Source organism: Aristolochia californica, unplaced genomic scaffold (genome assembly GCF_029961685.1).
Source record: "Aristolochia californica isolate CCGP_79_NKW_82.1479 unplaced genomic scaffold, dmAriCali1.0.hap1 SCAF_1, whole genome shotgun sequence".
Classification (NCBI taxonomy): domain Eukaryota; kingdom Viridiplantae; phylum Streptophyta; class Magnoliopsida; order Piperales; family Aristolochiaceae; genus Aristolochia; species Aristolochia californica.
In genome coordinates, this window is record NW_027181770.1 from 8,162,399 (window position 1) to 8,186,412 (window position 24,014).

At 36.3% G+C, this 24,014-nt stretch overlaps 1 protein-coding gene across 1 annotated transcript; it reads right to left on the reverse strand.

Annotated features, from left to right (window-relative positions):
- Window positions 1–10,162: 10,162 nt before the first annotated feature.
- On the reverse strand, window positions 10,163–21,606 carry LOC137945644 (ATPase family AAA domain-containing protein At1g05910-like). The gene is made up of 11 exons (XM_068791605.1): window positions 21,511–21,606; window positions 19,928–20,200; window positions 15,715–15,813; window positions 13,762–15,579; window positions 13,483–13,671; window positions 13,245–13,387; window positions 11,629–11,874; window positions 11,152–11,338; window positions 10,988–11,053; window positions 10,659–10,893; window positions 10,163–10,563 (listed from the first exon to the last, which is right to left on the reverse strand). The coding sequence occupies exons 2-11, from the start codon at window positions 20,141–20,143 to the stop codon at window positions 10,163–10,165; spliced, it is 3,600 nt and encodes a 1,199-aa protein (XP_068647706.1). The 5' UTR covers window positions 20,144–20,200; window positions 21,511–21,606.
- Between the last annotated feature and the right edge of the window lie 2,408 nt (window positions 21,607–24,014).

Below are 24,014 nucleotides of genomic sequence, written 5' to 3' on the forward strand. Positions count from 1 at the left end.
CCATTCTCTAGCAATAATGAATCTGCACATGAGCAGCAACGAAGAGGCTAGCCATCATCGCAATCCAAGTCTACATCATCTTCTACTCATAGTAGGAAGAGGTACCAAATGTCCCCTAATGACATTGGAAGACTCTTTGATGTGATGACCAATATTGCAAAATCATGAATGGATGTCTTCCAAACTAAATATGTCAATACAAGACTTCCATGGTGCAAAGCCCTCTTAGAAATCCCTGACCTACCGAGAGAATTTAAATATCGAGTTCCTCAGTGGTTGGACACTGTAGATAATAAGGACATGTTCGTTAGGATGATAGTGGAAGAATAACATGATTGACTTTATTTTAACTAGCATGAATTGCAATCATCGATGTTGTACTATTTTTTTATGGTTGTATTGACTTTGGGATATCTGATCTTCATTAATTATGTTTTTGTTAGTTATGACATTGTAAGACTTGGATGAAATTATTATCAATCTCATTATGTTTTTAAATTATTATATGTTTTTAATTACTATGTTAGTAGATGAATATGTGTTCTGATTAAGGTTGTGTATGAATACATATGGATGTGGTTGTAGATATGGATATGGTTGTGGTTAAGATAGAGATGTGTTTGTGGTGAAGATAGGGATGTGTTTGTGTTTAGGTTTCTACATTGAAAGAAGTTGTGTTTCAAATAACGATATGAATGTGTTGGTACATGGTCTGTTTATTTTTTTGACACAAGTTGTGTTTCAAATAACGATATGAGTGTGTCGGTACATAGTTTATTTTTGTCTTGATACAGGTGTTTTTGCATTGATACATGCTATATTTCAGTTAATGATATGAATGTTTTGATATATGTTGTGTTTTTTCTTTGATACATATTTTGTTTTTGTGGCTTAAACATTAATGGTGAAGATAGTGATTTGTTTTTGCACCTTTCTTTCAATTATTAAATGTGTACCTCTACAGGTATTCATGGATAAGGACAAATAAAATATTAGCATTATGTTTGACTTCACCACTATTATGTTATCTATGTCAATATATTATCAAAACTCACACCCCGTTTGATCAACAAGCAAGATTTTGTAAGATGAAGGGTTTTTATCTCATAGAATGTAATGGTTATGAAAATTTTTCAGGATTCTTGGCACCCTATCGAGGTACTCGTTATCATTTGTAAGAATTTGGAGATAATCCTCCTAAAAATGAGAAAGAATTGTTCAACTGAAGACGCTCATCCTCTCATCCTAGAGGATTACTATTGAGAGTACCTTTGGTGACTAAAAAGCTCGATTTGTGAATATTGGAAGACGCTCCTCCATTACTTTTGATATCTAGATAAAATTTGCAATTGATCGTTGTGTATTACATAATAATATATGCACAAAGGACTACATAGATATTTTGAAAATAAAGAGGATGATTTAAGTGATGAGTCTGATGTTTTTTTGTAATATGTTGCATTGTGTCTAATCTTTCTTGCTCTCTTTCTCTGAAAGTATCACCTAATTCGTGCAATATTTTCTTTTCTTTACATTATGTATAGGTTTGGCATTTCAGACGTCTTGTATTGGAAGGACTTAATGCTGATCTGCATGATGAAATGGATTTTGTTGCACATGTTGCTGAGAGAAACCCCAAAAAACTATCAGATCTGGTGAGAGGAATAGGATATCATGATCAGTCTGCAGTTAATTTTAGGCACATCTTTCATGGTACTTGCTATAGGTTTAGGCAATTATGGGGATCAAACCTAGCCCTCTATTGTGCCGCATCATGCACGAAACTTCAATCATTAGCAAATGCCTTCAATTTTCTTCATCTTTACGATACTATTTTTGTATTTTTTAAAATTCAATGGTAGTGTAAAATAATATTTGGCTTCCATTTTAATGTCTTTAGTAGGGTATACTATCCTAAGAATGGATCTCTACAGGCATCACAGACGTTGGGTTTGCAGAGAAACTAGGAACTGAAGCAGCCAGTCTGGAACTTCAATTCACAAAGAAAATTCTAGCCCTTTGATGCTAAAAACTACCACGTTTGGTCGCATAGGCTGGTGAGCTTAGTTTTAAGCATTAATAGCTGTGGGTTTTTAGGTCATATTTTAGGTGGATTTTTAGACTGAAAGGTTTCTATCTGCAGTGCGTTCTAGAGACATTGGGAGGCTGGGAGGAAAGAATTGTTCAATCGAAGACACTCATCCTTGAGAACTACTATTGAGTGTATTTTTGGGGCCTTAAAAGCTCGATTTGTGAATACTGATAGATTTTCCTCCCTCCATTACTTTTGATATCCAGATAAAATTTGTAATTGCTTGATGTGTATTACATAATTATATATATATATATATATATATATATATATATATATATATATATATATATATATATATATATGCACAAAGGATTACATAGATATTTTGAAAATGAAGAGGATGATTTAAGTGATGAGGTTGGTGGAGAAGTTGATGAGGGTGATGGTATAGATGACAATGAAAATAGCGATGAGAGTGATGATTTTGTGGATGATGACAACCAACAAATGAACATTCGAAGGGACCATGCAATACCATCAACAAGAGCATCATATTTCTGAAATGTGTTAGCAACTCAGATGTGACATAGTTATCGATTATTGTATTTTAATGAATATGAACATTTAGGTTATATTTCATAGGTACTAACTTGATGTTTTTAATATTAAACATTTAAACTACTTGTATTTGTGTTGTACTTGTGTTACTTGATCATGAATTGATTTTTTTGTATTAAATATTTGAACATGTTATTATTTAAACGTTTACTTTTACACTAGAAATTGTGCACTTTTAAAAATCTATCAATTCATGATTAAGTATTTTTACAAATAAATTATTTTTTCATGGCTTTAAAATTATTAAAATAAATTACCCTCTATCAAAGTTTTTATAATAAAGTATCCTATTTATTTATTTATTTATATAAATTCATGATTTTAATAATATATTTAATTACTAATTTAAGAGTGATAATGTAAAAGTAAGGATTTGATCAAGCGTCTGAAAATTATAAATTAACCAAATGTTTTTAGGTATTTTAATTTTTATTTTTTATAATTAATTAAATTAATAATTTTATTTTACTTTATAATTATTTTATTAATTTATACCACACAAAAATCTATCTTATTTTATTAATAAAATACTATATTTATTTATTTATTATATTCATGACTTTTAATGCTATAATAAAATACTAATTTAAGAGTGATAATTAAGATATTGTAAAGGTAAGAATTTGATCAAGTATGTAGAGATTAATAAAAGTAAACATTTTTGTTTAAGCATTCAATTTTTTAAAAATAATTAAATTAATAATTTTTTTAACTTGTGATTATTGTATTAATTTAGAGTAAACTAAAATATATCTTAATTTATTAATAATATACCCTATTTAATTATTTATTATATTAATGACTTTAATATTATGTCAAATTACTAATTTAAGAGTGATAATTATGATATTGTAAAAGTCAAAATTTGATTAAATACCCTATTTGATTAAGCATCTATACGTTATAAAAGGTATATTATTTTTTATATTTAATTAAACTAAAATTAAATTTTATTCTGAAAATTTTAGCTTATTTTGTTAATTAAAAAGTAAAATACAATTACCTTCAAAATTAAAATTATGAAAGTATTTTTTTAATAAACTCATTGTCGTGTTTCTTGTACATTTTTTATTGTACACACTAATACAAGAAAATACTTTTTACATCACTTTCTATTGAGCACACTAACACGAAAAAGTAATTCATGTTCACATTCACCGATAAAAGCTCCCTTAAGCCCCGATTGAGATTCCAAAGCCAAATGAAGAGTTATAAAAAATCAACTTAAGCAAACAGAGTCGGAAGAAAGACATTCACCGAAAATATCAATGTTATAAGCTCTCCATCTGGTTTTAGTAACCAGGCAACTAAGTAGTTACATTAATTTGCATTGAAGGTAAAAAGTTAAGGAATGATACATTATTTTTTTTCTTTTTTCCCTTTTATTTTTGTTTTTTTGTTTTTCCATATTTTTCTGTTAGCCTTTCTATTTTAATTTTAATTTTTATTATTTATTTCCTCTATATTTCTCCTCGATTTTCTCTTCCTTATCTACATTATATATATTTTTTCTCTTTTTAACTACTAAGATTGAAAAATATTAGCTATGAAATTTTTTTATTATCCTAGATAACTTTTTCCTATTAACAAAAGCGGGAAAACCCTCCAATGGAAAAAAAACTGTCCCTTTTAAAAAGAATAATAGTAGAAAATATAAATATCTAATAATATTAAAAATTAAAATATATTTACTAAAATTAAATGATGATTAAAAAAATTGTATAATTTAAATATTATAAATAAATATGCACATATAAAAAACATTTAATGTAACTGTAATAATTTTTTAAAAGGATTAATTATTTAATAATTATAATTAATTAACCGTTTAGAATAACGTGCGTTGAGTCCACTCCAATGGCTCAGTCGAGTCTGTGTTAACACGGACTAAGTAGTGCATTGAGTCAACTCCAATGGCTCAGTCGAGTCTCTTGACACCAGGTTAACACCGATTAGGTAACACGGTTTTTTCCCCCTTGTTATATATAGCTGTAAAGCTTAGCATATCCCAACGGAAATCTCATTTTCTTTCTTATGCGCCAACTTTTGGCGCCAGAGGAGAGCGGAGCAGAGCAGCGCGAGAGCAACAGAAGCGAGCGAAAGAAAGGCAATGGGGAAGAGGAAGGTGGAGATGAAGAAGATCGAGGATCGACAAGCTCTGCAAGTCACCTTCTCCAAGCGGAAGAAGGGACTGTTCAAGAAAGCTCATGAACTCTCCATTCTTACCGGCGTTAACCTCGTCGTCGTTGCCTTCTCTCCCGCCGGCAGGCCCTTTTGCTTCGGAGACGAGGGTTTGATCCACCTCTACCACCAATGCTAGACGAACATGATTCCGAAGACGGTGGAAGACGAACATTTCTGCCTCGACAAGATCCACTTGAAGCAATGCAGCGTCGTCGCCAATCGGGAGGAACAAGAAGCCAATGCGGCAAAGGCGGCCTCTGAGGAGCAGTTGACGGAGTGTCACCAGACACAACAATTGCTTCATGATATTGAGACTCTGATGGCCAACGATCAAGAAGGAATTTCGCCAGAATCGGAAGTCGACGGAGTTGCACTTACACAAAGAGTTCATGAGCTTGAGAGGTCTCTGATAGCGACCGATCAAGAAGGGGTTTCGCCAGCATCCGAATTTGACGGAATGTCCTCGTCCGAACCTTCGGCTTCATCGGAAGATTTCTTTGATGACCTGCCGCCGTTGGATGTCCCCGACTACTGCCTTGGCTTCCAGACCTGATCTTGGAATCATCCCGCGTTGAGGTTCAGTTCTTTAATTCTTTACACTGTTTGAGTTCGGAAACAGTGTTTCTGTATTTATTGTCTTCACAGGGTGTGTTTCTGTAATTTGACGGAGTGTTTCATATTGTCTTCAGGGTGTGGTAGTTATTAAACACAATGCACACATCATATTGTCTTCACTTCAACAGTGTCATTTGTTTCTGTAATTTGACGGAGTGTTTCATATTCTCTTCCGGGTGTGCTAGTTACTAAACACAATGCACACATCATATTGTCTTCACTTCAACGGTGTCATTTATCAATGAACTTGCTATCTGCTCTCTGTTCTTCTCAATTCTCAGTGATGAAATTATTGGGCAGAGCATTATGCCTCAAGATTGCAAGTCCTATGTAGTCTGATTGAATGTTCCTTGGGTTTTTCACGACTGTCATTTTTACTGACTTTCCTAATTCCTTAGCATCAGGGGAACAAAATTGTAGAGCTGAGTTTCCATCTTTCATCTCAGTCAAGTCATGGGCAATACAACTTGTTTAATTTATCTGTAGAAAGAAAAAACCATGTTGTTCAGAAGTTTTGCGCCTTTATTTGACATCAGCATTGTAGGCCACACTTTTTTTTCTTCTTTTTTTAAATGGCGGTATGATTTTATTAAGGGATGCAAATTACCACCCAAAATAACAAGGAATGCTTATACAAGATATAGAATAAGCATCTCATGAATTACAGTGGGAGGGAGTTCCCAATCTGCCTAGATACTCCTTTTGCAAATTGCTCAGGCAGTAAATTGGCTGATCTTAGGATATGGAACCAGTTGATTTGTCCATGAGGAGACAATTTCTGAGACCTCATCAAGAATGTATCTGACCCTCCGTGGGAACAGCTCGAGGTGCTTGGACATCCAGGTACTGGGACTTGCTCAATCTTCCTCAATGTGTTTTCACATTGACTTTCCATGATTGGGGAGGGGGCAGGAATGGTGCATTGATATGAATTAAGAAAAAGGAACGGGAGAAACAGATGGAAATACCAAATATCCTGAGAATTGCTCCCCACAGAGTAGGAAGTGATTTTTTTATTCTAATAGAATCCGGACTGGATCACCGGTGATAGTTTAACACCACAGTAACAATCTTGGGTATGGCAATTAGGTCAGACTAGATTTTTTTTCCCAACTCTCTATAACTAAATTGAATTTTTAAGCCACTCAAAAAAATATTCTTATAGACATCGGTAGTACCCTTGGTTTGAAATTTAATCCCAAGGAAAAGCTAAAAATATTTTTTCTAGGATATATATATCCAAAAAACCTTTAAATAAAATCTTATTAGTACCTTATTAAGAAATTACAGAGAAATTTTTATTTTTAATAAAATTTAAATGAACCTATTAGTGCCTTTTTCAAGGAAATAAATATAAATTAATAATCAGTCTCATATATTACCATACTTATTTAATAAAATTTTAATAAAATAAAATATTAAATATAAAATTTAAAACTTTTTATCTAAAAACAAATTGGCCATGTTAAATCAACTATTGTACTCTAAACATAAAACTATTGATCTTGTTCAAATTTTACATCATCCTCAATAACTTTTATTGGTTCCTCTCTTTCAATCCCTTTATCATTGCAATCTAATATCTGTATAAAATTGTGAATAATACAAAATGCAATGACAATTTTCAATTGAGTTTTATACAAGTATGGAAATGTTCGATCCAAAATTATAAACCGTTGCTTCCATATACCAAAAGTACTCTCCATTGTGCTTTTAATTATGAATGTAGATGGTTGAATAACTCATTATATTAATTTAAATAATATCTAGTTAAACTAGAAGCCAAAAATCAGGCAAGTTAGCATACCCAATATTACCAAGTAGTATTTTCCTACGATATGAAACAACAATAATGACTAATATGACTAAAACTGACATGTACAAAAATAAATAAATAAATAAATAAATAAAACAAGCATATTACCCCTTGGGATGACAGGCTTGATTGGTACATCAAAATGCGAGCATCAACTTTTGATCCTTCCCACCTAGCTACTATAAAAGTAAACTTCATATTAAAATTATACGTTGATATCACATTTTTTATGAGTATTATTTCCGATTCCACAACCTTGTAGTGTCCTTGCTAATAATATGAGTCATTATGTAAGTCACATCATTTGCTCCAATGCAATTATGTATTTTGGACAGTAGAAGTCAATATAATTTTTTTTAAATAAATAAATACATAAATAATAGTTGCAACAATTGTTTACCTTGAGATAGAGATAATACTTATCATTACCCACTATTTTTGGATGAACATTTTTAGTCGGAGGAGGACGTATGTAGTTATTTTTCAATTTGAGTATTGCCCTTAATACTCTATTAAAATTTGTAGTAATAGTACAAACTGAGCATATGAAGCATTCTATGGACACAGGAAAACTTTGGCCCTCACTTATGGTAACTATGAATATAACAATTTATTCTTCAAATTTAATACTTTTGGTGTCCACAAGAAGTTTCCTACTTCTTAGCAAATTACAGAGATAGGTAAAAATATGGTGTCCCATCTTATAAACATGTCTATACAGATGTTCATAATGCTCCAGCATCAAGCTTATAAAAGTTCCTCCACCCAATCCAATTTTTTGAGGCTCAAATACATTTTCAAACTAAAATGATACAATAACTAGGGAAGTTGCTATTGTTCCTAAAGCAACAACAACACTCTCATTGATAACAATCATGGTAATCTTAATACCTATGTAATAATAAAATATCAATACCAAACTATATAACAAACACATAAAAATTAAGAAATCATCTATACCACCATGAAAAGTCACATATATATCTAAAAATTTATATATAGCACTATTATTCTCATTGTCAAATGAGAAATTAAAACATAAATGATAATTACTCAAATTCATAATATAATTATTATAATACGAACACATTAACATGGTTTCTTCCTATTACATCCTCCTATCCTCCTATTAAATCATCCCATTACATCTTCCTATTGTTAAGTTGAGGAGCTTAATCAACACCCTACATTGAGTCGGTACACGGATCATTAAGGGTAGTTTTGGAAATTTCACTCTTGTATCACAGTTGCCCTAATTTTCTATTTATATTTGGGGAGCCGTTACGAGGGTTTAACTATTATCATCCGAGGAGCATCAGTTGCGGCTGAGAAAGGTTAAAGAAAAAGAACACTTGTAAGTGTGTGAGATCTCTCTTGTAAACTATTTCATCTTCATAGTTGATTACTGCAGCAACGGTCTTACCTTTAGGCAAACCTATATAAATATTGTTGTATTTTGGGTGTTTGTTTTTTCTTTCTTCCACAATTATTATTATTGTTCTCGTTAGTTTGGAATTAGGCCGTCTAATTCCTAACACCTATTTCTACGTTCTTCATAGAGGAACTTCAAAAACTTCTTCCTTTTTCCAATAATATAACAAACAAATAAAACTTTTTTTTTTCATTTGTTTCCAACAAAGAATGAGCATGATGGCAAAGATTTGCATCCAAAATAAGAATTTCTTGAATAACATCAATCCATCTTTTTTGCTTCAAAACTATTTCCAACCTCTGCTAATTTTGAGTAGCAAATGAAAGTTGTTCAATGCAAGTCACCATTGTTTTGTCTTCTCCCCCATTACTCAGAGTTCAATGTTTACATTTACTCAACAAAGGAGTTCAACAACCTCAGCTATGGCTACTAGTTTAGCCAACTCCATCACTTGATCCAAGCTTTTGTTCAATCCCTGAATCCATTACACCGTCATATCCTATTTACTCTTCATGTTGCTCATTATGACTAACTTTTGTTGCTTTATTTGTTTCACTTTCACTACCTACCATAACAACAAAACTTCCACTTGCTAAATTTTCTCCAACCATGGCATAGAGGAGTTCATAGTTGTGACAACTTTGATACCTAAAGTGCTCAACATTTTTGTTTTTCTATGGAAATAGAAAGTATAAATATAAAATTTGTGGAATTTAGGATCATTCAAAAGTTACTAAAAAATATTCAAAAGTTGGAAATATACTGAATTTGATTTGAAATGATATGACAATTGGGTTATTGCTGTGGTTGCCTTAGTTATTAGTATTTGAAATTTCTGAGCTATAAACTGTTTGTAGGGGGAGAAAAAGTGAAGTTGAGGTTGAAGCATGTAACCACACTTGCTTGAAAGACTCTTCACAATGTCAAGCTGCCACACATGAAGGTACCCGACAGCAGCACTCAACTCAGCAGTCCAAGAGGAAGAAATTATCTGAGCTTTCCTTACCTTAAGAATCCTTGTCAGACAAGTTTAGTGTTTCTGCTCTTTTTTGCTGTTACCAACTGGAATGTTTGTCCTTCTTAGCATACACTTTACTAGTGAGTTCTTGATGTGGAAGTGTCATGTTGTTCAATTAACTTCACTTGGCTATTAAAGTACTTCCATCAAGGAGGATTTAAATAATCTGCTTCAATCCTCACGAGACTGATCCATTGAGTTTAGATGACAATTTTTATGGTTCAAGATTTGTGTTCCTGCACTTCATAGAAGAGCATCATAGCCGCTGCAGAGACTACAGATTAGATGCAGATTTGTCAAACACGGCACAAGTAAATTTCTGCTGGCAGCTGGAATTTTAACTTTCAGAGACTCGAGCATGAAGAAAAAGAATAATAGGAGCTACTTAATTAGATGACAACCAGTTGAAAGAAATCATAATGAAAAAAAAGGGTGAAAAGGGGATTACAAATATCCCATTTCCTCGATAAATTTTAACAAAAACTTCAAAACCCATGACTTCCAATCTCCTTCGTTCTCTATTTCAAAAACTCCTCGCATAATCCTTGTGTACAGCCTCTCCAATTGTGGCACACCAAACCCTTCAGTTCGTTCTAGCAACTGCTGCTTCACAGATTTGACCTCGGCAGCAATCTCTTCATCCCCCACCACCTCCTCTTGTGACCTGTCATCTACAATTCCCTGGGATGTTTCGTTTGACTCATCATCAATATTAACACTTTCTGGCTCTTTTGTTGTAGCATTTGTGTTGCTGTCATGGTGTGGTGATGACTGGGATGTAGATTTTGGCTCTGAATCAGCTGGTCGTGGTCTGTCCTCTGGATTGACTGAAGCAGTACTCATCCCTATAGTACAAGGAACCAAAACCATAAATCATCTTTGGCAATCATTTCTTTCTCACAGGTGAAGCAAATTGTTAAGACTGATGAAACTTAATCACCTGCTTGGTCTGTCTCAGTGTTCCTCTTTTGTCGTTTCAATGCTTCATAACTTTGAGACATATTCACCTCTGGCTGCACATTACAAAGCCAGGCACTTGCTCTAGTAACCGTTGCCAGTTGAACAACTGGGATTGCTGGGAGACACAAGTCCCCCATGTCAGGTCCTCCTTGTGCTGCAATCTTCTCACAAAATGTTACTACAGCTGGATCCATCTGTGAAAGCATTCCCTGCACCTGGAAAGGAGAGAAGCTTCCAAAGAATGAGAAAAAGTGAATGCTGAAATAAATGATGACCAGCCAGGCAAGAACAGAAAATGGAGGAGCATACAGCATCTTGAAGCTCATGAGCTCTACTGACAATCCTAGCACCATTATAGTCATCACCATTATAAGCCTGTGGACAAGAGAAGCACTTGTGAGGATGGATCCTCTCTGATCCAGCTTTAACATTAAAAAGAATGAAAGAGGTGGAGAGAAGAAAAGTAATGTTACCTTAGCATTGGCAACAATGAGATCAATGTCCTGCAGAAAAGCAGAAATGGTAAGGTAATGTCCAGAATCTACTTGCTGCAACACAGTAGCCATGTCCATGGGATTTTGGACAATGGAATGATAATTAGGCACATCTTCATCTGAAACTGGATAGTGAAACACAGTGAAACGTTTATCATACAGGATCCTGCAGAAAAAAAAAAACAACTTAGTCTTTCGCGTAACTAGATCTAGCCTTTTTAGATCGACAAAATAACTTTCCCCAAGACAGATAAGATTTGAGGCTTTGTGCCATTTCGTGCCACTCTGCCTCCTAACTCCATGCTGATGCAAGTAAACAGAGAGCCACTTAATGCACTGTTTATTTATCAAAATGGACTGCAGAGTTATTGAAGACTTCTTCCTGCTCCTGATCTTCTGGCTTCCACTAAAAGAAAAGGCTGCTAAGCACAACTTTGCACAAGAAGGCTGACTAACCGATTGCAAACATCCCGAAGACACATCCTAAGTCTGCGAAGAGTGTGCTGCTCAGCTTCTGCCTTGGCCTTCAACTCTGATGCTTTTAGACCACTTGTGGCCTTAGGTGCCTTGGGAAGTTCAGGAAGAGCTTGTTTTGCTTTAGGTTTAACAGTTGTTCCTTCAGATGGAACAGAAAAAACAGCTTCAATCAACCTCTCAACAAACAGTGACCTGTACTCGCTAATTGGTTTCTCCACTTGATACCTGATGGATATGATATAATATAAAATATTAAACCGTATAAACTCTCAAGTCTGTAGCTCAAGTCACAGATACAAATAACTGTTTATGAGGAATGAGTGGTTTTGCTGAGAAGTTATTTGTTTTTTTTTCTGGAATAATTACAAGCTCTAAACATTTTTTAATTCCCAAAATACTCACTACTTTTGTAGTAGCTATTGGAAACTCCTATTTATTCATTATCTATGTTAATCCAGAAGTTCTATGGATCCAAGCTTTTCAATGTACAAACTCTTATTTTTTGGACTCTGGACCAGAAACTTTTCTATGATTACTATGTCAAGAAATAAGTGAACTCTTCAAACGATGGACATATTTGAGAAAAATCTCTTGAGAATGAGGCATATAAGAGCACTTTGCTTGAAGTGGCAGTGCAACTGGAAACAAATAAAAACAGAACTGGGTGGTACAATAGCAAGCCGAGGGACATCTAGATTTTCTCAACTTGTTTCTTCCATTTTAGTTCCTTACATGTGGCACTAGAACTACAGTTCTGGTTCTTTCTAACTTCTGTATGCTCATGCAGGTTCAGCCAAATTTCTGCCATTTCCCCAGAAATCGTACTTTTATATTGAACAAAACAACCAGGAGGCAGGTTCTACATCAGTTAGTCGTGTCCAGTAACACACAGGCTATGAAAATGAGTTCCACATGGAGACTCAGTGCTCAAGATCAATTAGCAAGATATCCCAAGATGGGAGCTCAAATCAGTGGCTAGAAAAAAGGATTGGCATATGAACATGAAACACCAATTTACATCACTTAGTAATGGTCTTCTGGTTCCTTAGAGTTAAGATGGAATCATTCCTCACAGAATCAGTTAATGTCTCATTGATAGTCCCATGGTTGCAAAGGGTGGGTTTTTTTTTGCAAAACTGACCTACCAAATTAATCTTAAGATGTTTTTTTGTGAAAGTCATGAGAATTCAGATAAGAAAGGAAAAAAGGGAGAAAAATCCAAATTTTAGCCTTTGTTCAGGGCAACTATTTCACTTGAAACAGACTTATGAGTAGGAGAACAAGCAACATTGTCAGAACATGTCAGACAGAGAACTGCTTAGCAAGAGCTGCCAGTGTTTTAGCAAGTCCTCCCTCATACAATGGGATCTTAGCACAAGAAGCTAATGATATTATGAAGTAAAAGATTTGGGAACTGGAGATATGCACTGGATACTTGACTAGCAGCACAAAGCAACAGGAAATGAAAAGAATATCAATAAGAATACTTGGGATATCAGGGCATACAAAAGTGTCATACCCAAAAAAACAGAACAAGCTACTCCTGCTAAATAAAACCAGGTGACACAAATATAAATTAAAATGGTAAAGCATACACATTACGGTGGGCAAATATTGAAGAGGCCTCTTCTTCTAGTTCGGAAAATGGCACCGTGGATGTTCCAAGAAGTAGTATGGGAAACTCTGATGGCAGCTCCTCCAAAAGAATCAGAAGCACTGCCTTGAGCTGCTCATGAGCCTGTTTTTATAACAAAGTACACAAAAAACTAATAATCATTTGTTGAATTAACCTCGTACACATGAATTGCTACACAAAATCCAAGTGCAACTCACAGTTTCCCACCAAAGCTGAAATTGAGGTAAATAAAGTACTGAAGGAGTGGTTCTCTTAGCTTCACCAAATATATGCAGCAATGCCTCCTCTGGAGTTTTAGCACTTGGATCAGAAAGTAGTGATGGAAGCCCAAGAGAATGCACAGGAAATTTCTCCAGTTCATGCAAAACTGCAGGTCCCAAATGATCCTGTTATCCTAAAGTGGTAAGTAAAATCTTAGATGGCGGTTCCCATTAGTAATATGAGTTTCTCAGAACAAAATGTTTTAGGGCAATTACCAAGCCAGTGCCTTCAGCACCACATATCAATAGCTGAGGCCTATATACAAGAGGAGCTACAGTACCATAAGAAAACATCTGCAACTTGGCATAATCTGATGCTGCAAGGGAAGTGAAAATTTCAGATATGTGGTCCATGATCTTCTTTAGGTGTGCCCCTAAACATGGAGCAACCACTGAAGATAGTGGTCTTGAATGCACTAACGAACCCCTATGAGCAGCAGGAGTAATTGTAGACATAGCTTCAAGGAAGTGATACTTTTCAATCTTAACTGAATCAACATCTATAACAAACTTGTCATCACTAGTGTACACTTGAGGGTATTTTTCACGAAAAGCTCGTATGGCAGCTTCTGTGCAAAGGGCTTTTAGATCAGCCCCACAATATCCAACACATCTGGCTGCAAGTTCCATTTTTAGCTCCTCTGAGGGGGGTTCCTTCCATTTCCGTGTATGAATATCTAATATTTCAGCACGTGCATCACAACCAGGTAAAGCAAAAACAAATTCACGATCAAAACGACCTGGACGCCGCAGGGCTCCATCTATGGCATCAATCCTATTAGTTGCCCCAATTAGTACAACTTGTCCACGGGAATCAAGACCATCCATTAAAGCTAATAAAGTCGATACAATTGAATTGTGAATCTGTTCTTGTTTGCTCGATCTAACAGGAGCAAGGCCATCTATTTCATCAAAGAAAATAATGGATGGTTGGTTTCTTTGAGCTTCTTCAAACAGAAGTTTCAGTTGTCTTTCTGCTTCACCAACCCATTTGCTGAGCACATCAGCTCCCTTGCACATGTAAAAACTGACCTTCTGACCAGCTTTTGATGCAGCACAGGCCAGTGCTCTGGCAATGAGCGTTTTTCCTGTACCAGGGGGGCCACAGAGCAACACACCCCTTGGAGGAGTTATATGATAGTTTGTGAAGAAATCTGGGTAAAGTAAAGGGAAGAACACCATTTCCTTTAAGGCATCAATGTATTCTGAAAGTCCTCCAATGTCCTCAAAACTGACACTCTCATCTACCTGTACAGGTTGAATATCTGCCCCACCCTTGGAACTGGGTCCAGCAGTCTGAACGCCAGTAGTAGGAGAAGCAAATGAATCACCTTGGTGACCCCATCCAGATGCAGCAACATTCAATCCCCATGCTGTGCTTCCATGTATGTCCAACTCACCAAAAAGCCATGGTGCCCCAGTTCTACTCCCACCACGTCCCCAAGGAATACTAGGAGCTTGATCAAACTCATCCACAAGAAGTGAATCATCGGAATCATCGGCTCTTGTCAAGTGATGGCGCTTATGAACACGAGAGCTACCCTTCCGTACATCTCTACCACCCTTTGCACCCATTCCTTGCTGTAGTATCGTGTGTGGAGATAGTTGGATCTGCTTTCCCTCTTTCTCTGGATAAAATCTACGGACTTCTGAGCGATTACGCAGGTCATATCGCCTCCTTCCTTCCTGTTCTTCCTCCTCACCATCTTCATCATCCCCATGTTCCTCTCCCTCATCCTCACCTTCAGCCTCTGCTTCACCCTCATCTCCACCATCACCATCTTCGACCTCATTACCAGTTCCTTCTTCATCTTGACCAACTTGCTCCTCAGATGTGTCCTGGTCGTCATCAGATTCTTGAAATGATTGTGCTCTTACCAGAGTAGTTGATTGCCTTGGCCGAAGTCCTACACGTCGAGGAAGAGATTTGTTCTTCTGAGAGATCTTTCTACCCCTAGGACGGGTCACAAATGAATCATCCTGACTAGCACTATTGTCAAATTTGGCTTTCGCAGAACGGTGATATCTAGGTCTCTGAAACAAAAAAATAAAAAATCTACGCTTATTTGAATCAAACACCATATGGTAATAGTTAAGCTTCAAACTATTTAACAAACCAAATTACATCCAGTCACCATTCCATTATGAAAAAAAAGAAGGAAATCTCACCATTAGGTCATCGTCAGTCCCTGGAGTGTCTGTATCATAATCTTCCAGATTGAAAGAAATCTTCCTCTTCCTTGTAGAGCGGCGAAGACTTGCCACTGACTGCACAAATAGATCACATGTATAACAAGGAGCTAATATATTCTTTTCATATATAGATAACTAAACCTTCCTTCAGCCCAATGTTGTAAGACTGAGAAGACATTAAACCAGAAAGACTGTGACTAATCAACCTGGTCCAGCCATGGTTTGTTCCTTTTACTTTTTTTTGAAAATGCTTTTACTTATTTATTTACTTTTACTATTTTGAGAAGACAACGTTTATGAATATTAGATGCAAAAAGAACAAATGGAAACAATAGTAAGCAAAGAGAATTAAATAAATAAGCTAAATATTACAGAATAAGAGTTTCAAAACAGATGTTGAAAGATTTTCACCAATGAAATGATAGCCAATCAATGAACATGCAGTCATCAATTCATCTACCAAAATCTACATCAGTTCAAAATTTTCTGTTTGCAAGTCTCTCATTATCATTTATTAAAACTATGTACTCCTCAAACATAGGGAACTTACCAACAATACCCTGAAAGTTCAAAAAATACCAACATACCCTTGTAATGTAACAAAAAAGGCCTAAAAATCCTGATATTAATCCATTATTAGAAAGTGAAATTTCGCCACATGTTTGTTTGTCAGAAGATAGACATTAAGAGAAGTAGTTATATGTTCTCAAGTGGCAATCTTACACCTTAATTTGCCTATATCATCACAATGTTTAAAATTTCATCAAATTAGATTCCCTAATCAGTCACAATTCTGTTCTTTTTTTTATTTTTTGAAGAGTTTTATTATGACACCAAAAGCCAAGACAAAAAAATTTAAGAGGGAGGTCCCCTTAACAACAAGAAAATAGAGGGACACTCCTTGCTAAGCTAATGAGTCAGCCACGTGATTGGCTGATCTTGGAAAATTACTCCAAAAATACGTAAAATCTGAAGACAAATTCATGATTTCATGGAAAAGCTTGCCTGTGCCTCCAAGGAGCCTCAGTCACCTAGGAGCACCAGCTAATGACCGCACTTGAATCCCTTCAATCCAAATCTAACCACCCATCAAACTCATGAAAATAAACAATCCTTGCCGAAGCCTATGGAGCTCCATAGTGGTGGAGATTGGAGATTCCAATTGGATCTGAGTAGGAGGCAATGGAGACTCTCTCACAAGTTCGAAAGACTCTGCCAGTCCCTGCCGGCCCCAGATTACCAAGAGCATTCCATTCAGCAATCTGAATTATCCAAGGTTTAAACATTTGACTGATTAGCCCCTAGTTCCTTCTAATTACTCCTGTAATACTCTAAAACTTTTTCAGGGTACTGATCTATGCAGGCATTTTTTCAAAAACGAAAACAATCTTCTTGCCTTTTTTTTGTTGTTGTGAGAAAACATTTAGATACAGGCTGAGTTGTTTGTTTTGTTTTAAGGGCTGCTTGATGCCCTCCTCTTGTATCTTTACAATTCTTTCTCAAATGGAGTTTCTCACTTTACTTAAAAAAATTCTTGCCTTTTCTCCTTTTATTTAACAAAAGGATAACAGGTTAGGTAGAGAAGAATATGTTATGTAGGTCTTCTTTTGTAGCATTACAGAGGTTAGTAGGTACTTTCCATGTCTTTGGAGTATGTAGGTAGCTCTGCAATATTGACCAGACTGATTAAATAAATTGCATGGCTTCAACTTGCATAAAAGTTCAACCTTACAGCTCTAGATTTGAAGTTCTAGGAAGCTGCTACACAAACAAGCTAGTGAAATTAGGGAGAATTTTTTTTTTTTTTGAAATGGTGAATAATGCTAGGAAAGAAAATATAAGACAATAGTACAACGAAGAAGCAATGTGAAAGGAGTTCCCAACCAAGAGAGGGGTGGGAAACTCCTTCCTTTCCTGGAACAATGGAAACATTATTAGCAGTCCTCAAAAAAAATGCTGCCAGGATACAACTGGAGCCAAATTATTACCAAGTAAACTACAGTCAAATTAGTAAGACAGCTTTAAAAGAATAAGGCAAAAGTCCTTTTTTTTTTCCCTTGAAGAGAACTTAATGGTACTTCTAAATCACAAGCACTAAATAATTCTTAAAACACTTCCAGACAAATATATATGTAGTGCTTCTAGTAAAAATGTTAAATGCCAGATTCATCAAAAAACGTCTTCACATGTGATTCTTGTATAGAACTCTCTTGCAAATTAACTCCTCTAGTGCAGCAGTATGGATCGCTTCTCTCCCCTTTCCAAATACAATTATAAGACCTCACCTTATTCTCCTCAAATGTTCATCTCCATGCTGGTTCCTGCTCCACCATACATTTTTGGTCTGACCACTGGCTTTTAGACTCTCCTCTTAACCCCAAATATCCTAAACTATTCTGCCATGACAGATATCAGAATGCAAAAGTCAGAGAATTCCTTGTGAAGAGATCTTTTAAGAAGGTTGTGAAGAGATCTTTTAAGAAGGTTGATTGGAGGCAGCATTTCTGGTGTGACTTGAATGATGTTGAAGCATTGGAAATCAGGTATCTTATTCACAAGCTGGACAGCATTATATCAAAGACTCTCATCCTGATAAAATCATTTGGTGCCCTGATTCAGACGGTGTGTTCTGTGTCTCCTCTTCTTACGACTTGCCTGTTTCCAGTACACCTTCCCAACGTCCAGCAGCTGCTGCCTGGTCTCCATTGGGGCCTCCAAAATCTCAATTCTTCTTATGGAGTGCCATGCATGGAAGATACTCACTCGTGATAATCTGATTCGCTGTGGTTCCTATATTTCAAGCACCTTATGCCTTCTAAGTGAGATTGAGGAGTCCATTGATCATTTGCTTTTGCACTACAGATACTCAAGGTGCATCTGGAACAACTTCTTTAATTTGTTCGATATGCCTTTTTGCCTTCTGGCTTCCATTTCAGATATTATTTCCATTTGCATTGGGACCCACCTGCCTATGCTTGGGAAAGTAATGCTCCAAGCCTGACTTTATTCCTTGGCATATCTGGAATGAGATGAACCTTAGGCATTTCCAGCAAGTGTCATCTCCCAAGAGATATTTGGCAAAAAAGGTTATTTCCAAGATTGTTTCTTGGCTAAAGTGGTTGGAATTGTTTAGTGAGATTTCTTGCAATATGTTGAGGAGTAGCTGGGCTCAGGTGGCCATGCTACACTCAGTTAACCCTCCCAAGTTGGTCAAATGATTGCCCCTGAAACTGTCTATCATCAAGCTTAGCTTTGATGCCTCCTCCTTGGGGAACCTTGGGCCCTCAGCTATTCGTGGCATTTTCAGGAACTATTCAGGCATGATTCTGGCCTTTTTTTCCGGGTCCTCTTGGTACTCCGGATTATACTTTAGATGAGCTATATGCGCTTAGACAAGGCCTTAAAATATTTCATGATAAATTTCAGGGTTGACTCGATGTTGAAGGATTCAAAGAGTGTGATTAGCTGGTTTGAAAGCAAGAAAGCTCCTCCTTGGTGGCATTGGCACTGTTTTATGAGATCCAGGACCTGTCTTGTCCTTTGATTTGTAAACGGTATCTTGTTCCTAGATCAGCTAATAGCTTAGCTGGCTCTCTTGCTAAAGAGGGGTCTCCCTTCAATCTCTCATTATTAGGGATTCCCCTCTTGACGTATTGTTTTGTTGCTTGCCTTAGGGCTTTATAAAATTGTGCTCTTTCTCAACAAAAAAAAAAAAAAAACTCTAGTAACTTCTTACATATGTTGAAGGTTTTCACCTTTCAAGTTCAAGTTCACCTCTAGTTACTAGGAAATCATAGAACAGTGTATGTGCTTCTTCCAAATTTGAGTATGAATGTTTCTCCTTTTTAACACCAAGATGAACAAAATTTGAACATGGCATTAGCAGAAGTTAGAACTTTAACATAATTTTAGTTTTCTAGCAGTCATTTCCTCATGTTCATTTTTCTTCAGTTTATGTATAAGATTTTGCTTGAGATGAATCTCGGTCTTCAATTAACAACTTTACATGTGCCACATTGTGATGGTTTAAACTAAGCATACATACAATTACCCCATAAAAATGATAGTACAAAAATCCAGTACAATATCACAAACATTTCAAAGCTTTCCACAAATAGAAAATAATTAGCACCAAAAAGAAAGCAACCATATCAATAACAAACAATGAGGAAGATTAACAAGGGCATACCTCTGAAGCCTTTGCTCTAACAGGGAGGCGTCCAGGACGCAACATTTTGGCAATTTGAGAGGCTGCAGTACGTTTTTTAGATTTTGGCTTTTTCCGGATAGTTGGATAATAAAGATATGGACGGCCAAAGATGGTTGGGCGACGCCGGAGCCTATCACTTGTCCGCACAGGCCTGGTTCCAGGCCCATCTCCTTGGACTGATGGCTTTGAATCCATTATAGCCGTTATCTTTTCCTACTGAATCCCATCATTAGAAACTTGAAAAGTACTCCGCTGCCAAAAGAATCATGAAATCATTTAAAAAACAGTGACCACCCTAACAAAAAAAATTTAAAGGCCAAAGCAAAAATAACAATTATCAGGTGTATAATCTTGGTGATAAATCAACCTGTTCAAATTCAGCTTAACTAAAGAATTCATATCATCGTAACGAGCTAGTTTAGTGTAATGTTCACTTTCTAATGCGCACGAGTGCTACATATGTATGTATAATATCTATGATACAATTTTGCTAATTACATTTTTCTTATGAATGTTGATTACACACGTACACAATCCCCTTATCCCCTGGTGAGACTTGAACTCAAGACCTCCAAGTTCAAAGCCCCCATTTGACTATTGAGTCAAAGGCCCAAGTCACTAGTTGCTACATCATTAACTTGGAGACATCATCACCCAGAAATTTTTATTGATTTCATTCTAATCATTTATAAAAATCTATCTCAGCCAAAATGGTGTACTTCGTGCAAAATCCACCCTTCAGACAAAGCCTCATTGTTACTCCCCCATGTACCCAAAGATAAACATCCGGGATAATAAGGCCACAATAAGAGCCCCTTTGAGACACATGGGAAAACAGAAGAACTGAATGTACAATGCAACTTAAAAAACCAGAGAAAAAATCAGAAGCGTGTGAAAGTTTGTACTCCAATTTTAAAGAAAGTGTATTTGTTTAGATGTTCTCATTTTAGGGAGTGATGGTTTCAGCCTCTTTATATTAATCTAAAATTTCTACTTTTATTGCACAGCATAAAAAACTTTTGTTCGAAGTCCCAAATGAAATACAAAGTACACTTTCAGACCCTAAACATAGCGATAAATTTGTTTCTTAAACAGGCTGAAAACCAAAACAAAACTCAAAAAATGCAATTTTCTTAAAAATTAAGCGGAACACCATCAATCAGTGAAAGTTTCACTTACCAGAGCGAGGTGAGCATTTGATGAAACCAAAATATTCGCATGCAAAGCTCACATAACTATTAGATAACTACCAGCCCGCATGAATGGCGTATATACTGAGTCCGGAACAACATTTCCAGGAGTTTGCGAAAAATCGAAAAGCAGACAAAGTTTTGTCACAAGTGATCGGGCATCATAAGGAAACGAGGCGAGTTCGCCCGGCTTCCCGCGTTAAGAAACTCAAACAGAGTGAAACTTTAAACGACATATAAATTATTTGATTGAAGAAACAGTTACTTAGTGGACTTTCACCTGCACAGAAAAAAAACCAAACAAAAGGAGAGAAACAACAGTTGGCATACGCCACAAGGGGTGGATATTGAGAGTCGAGAGAATAACCTGACCTCAACAGGCATGAAAGACTGCGATTTGCTGCTTCTGTGAGGCGTGGGGAAGAGAGAGAAGGAGCTTGTCTGGGAACAAAGGCAAAATGGCGTTTTACAGGGGATTTCTTTGCTCCGGGGAAGAGAACCAAAAACCAGTATCCACGACACAAGTGTCAAGAAGATGGCACGTGAGCCGCAACGCGAGTTTACTCAGGCTGATCCAGCAGTTTCTTGTTCCTGCTCGACCAAACGGGCCCACAGGATTGCTCATCTGCTACAAATCGGAAAGGCTGGTCTTAAAATCAAATTTCCTACTCTCCTCTCTTTGGGCTCTTTCAGTGGGTTCCACAAAGCTACAAGACGCGGGAAATTCTGTTGGTTGGTAGGTATTAAAGGAGTGGAATAGTAACAGAAGCAGCCTCTAACCAGGCACAAAGAGCGCAGTTAATAAATAAGATGATCAAGCTGGAATTGTGCAGGACAAAATTAAAAGAAATCAGTCTTCGTCTAGAATGCAATGTTAGGACGAGTGAACCTGTGGACTGTAAAAAAATTAACATGGAGAAGGCAAATGACATGAAAGATAGGAACCCTACGATAGAGGAGGAAAAGAAAAAATGGTATTAAAAGATATCAATGCCATTATAGCATTAATATTAAGCATAAAACATGAAATCATTTCATTTTAAGGATTATGTTATTTTTCCCCTTTTTTTTATGCTTAACCCTTTCAACCAAACAACCCCAAGAAAAGATAATCTTAAATCAAGCAGATATTTTACTGGCTGTAATAAAACTTTCACGACTTCTAACATGAAGCACTTTCATGTGAATAAGAAGACTAAAAGTGTACTATAATTGTTGGTCATTTGATATTTGGAACTTATTGTTAGCGATTTTCCTCTTTCTAGGTCCGGCCCATTATTTCCTTAGATGTAGTAATAGTGATTTGATATTTGGAACTTATTGTTAGCCATTTCCCTCTTTTTAGGTCTGACCCATTATTCCCTTAGATATAGTCATAATGGGCAGTTGTAACAACTCCATCTTTTCATGGAAAATAGACGAACGACGGATCTGGTCTAGCAGATGTAGTTTGTGACCTCTCCATCGAGGAGCTTCTGAATAGATGAGACAATCCTCTGTAATTGGAATTTGATAGTCATGGTTGGAGGTAAGCGTTCGTTCACGCTTCCGTTAAATTCTATTTATGAATTTCATAATGATGTAGAAATTCTTTTTATGTTTACATTTGGTATCAGAGTGATACCTCTATCCTACTTTCAATTCCATTGGAGAAGTGAGCGAGCTCTCTATGTGCGAGGCTCAAGCTCATAAAACAAAACAAAAAAATGATGTATCCCGTCATGATGCCTCGGCACTGCATGAGGCTGGTTTGCATAACTAGCCACCTGACAATGAAATGCCAAGGGAGCCTCCTAGTGCCGATGTCGAATTTTTTACAAATACAGACCGACGTTTGTTGTGTGAACCAAATTTGCGTATCAGAAGATGTGCGTCGGCATCGACCTCTCGACAGAATCAGCTTACCAGCATAGCCGATTCGTCAATTTCCCCTACCCAAACCAGCGCCAAAGGGAAAACAAAGTGCCCTGTAAGAAATTATGGGCATGCTTAAGGCTGGTTTGCATAGCAAGTCGACCCTCGACAGTGAGATGTTGAGGGAGACGCTGAGAGCGCTAGCAGTGGTTGCTCACCAGACGCATCGTCGGTACACGCCATGCGCAAATGTCAATTTTTTTATGAATGCACGCACATATTTCTTACTCTCGTAAAAATAGAAATGTTGAGCAGCATTGAGTATGTCACCAATGAGTGCCTTTACGTCATACATCGAAGGAAACCGTTGCATCGGTGTCGATTATGACGGTGGTTGGTGCAGGGGCGTAGCTGCGGGATAGCTGAGACCGGCGCTAATTGCAACAACATTCGTTGTGCTCTCGACGGAGTGCTGCCAATGCGGGGTGCACCGGTGATGATTACAACATTGGCCGATGCATGGGCTCTCTCCCTTTTGCGCTTGACTGGAAGTTGAAGATGACCTCCAATGCACAGAAACAAAAAAAAAATAAAGGATCATATAGTTAAACCCGACATTTAAATACCGAGTTGGTTCAAACAGGTTGAATTGCGACTCACGCGTTCCAACCCGTTCAACCTAGTCATCTGAGTGAAGATCAAGCCGACTCGGTGCACATAATTTTTTTTTTGTTGGGGACGTGATTTGAACCCACGACCTCAACTTTAAAGTTTAAGCGACCATTTCACCTATATGTGTTATCATTACATACAATTAATAGATATTTAAATCACGAAAAATCAATATTTTTATGTCATTTCTCATTTAATTCATATGAATTAAATTATTTACATGCATATTTATGGTAATTTTCTCTTGTGAAAATTTGTGTTTAAGTTTTATGCATACTTAATTTTCTATGCATATTATAGTTTAACCTAAATATAAGAAATTAATAATTGGCATCAATTTTAGTCAATTA

Excerpts from the sequence above, each read along its gene's own strand:
- LOC137945644 (XM_068791605.1), bottom strand. The coding sequence starts at position 20,143 with ATGGATTCAAAGCCATCAGTCCAAGGAGATGGGCCTGGAACCAGGCCT. Across the intron at positions 11,339-11,628 it reads CTTCGGGATGTTTGCAATCG|GATCCTGTATGATAAACGTT; the intron begins GTTAGTCAGCCT and ends TTTTTTCTGCAG. Across the intron at positions 10,564-10,658 it reads CACTGAGACAGACCAAGCAG|GGATGAGTACTGCTTCAGTC; the intron begins GTGATTAAGTTT and ends CTTGTACTATAG.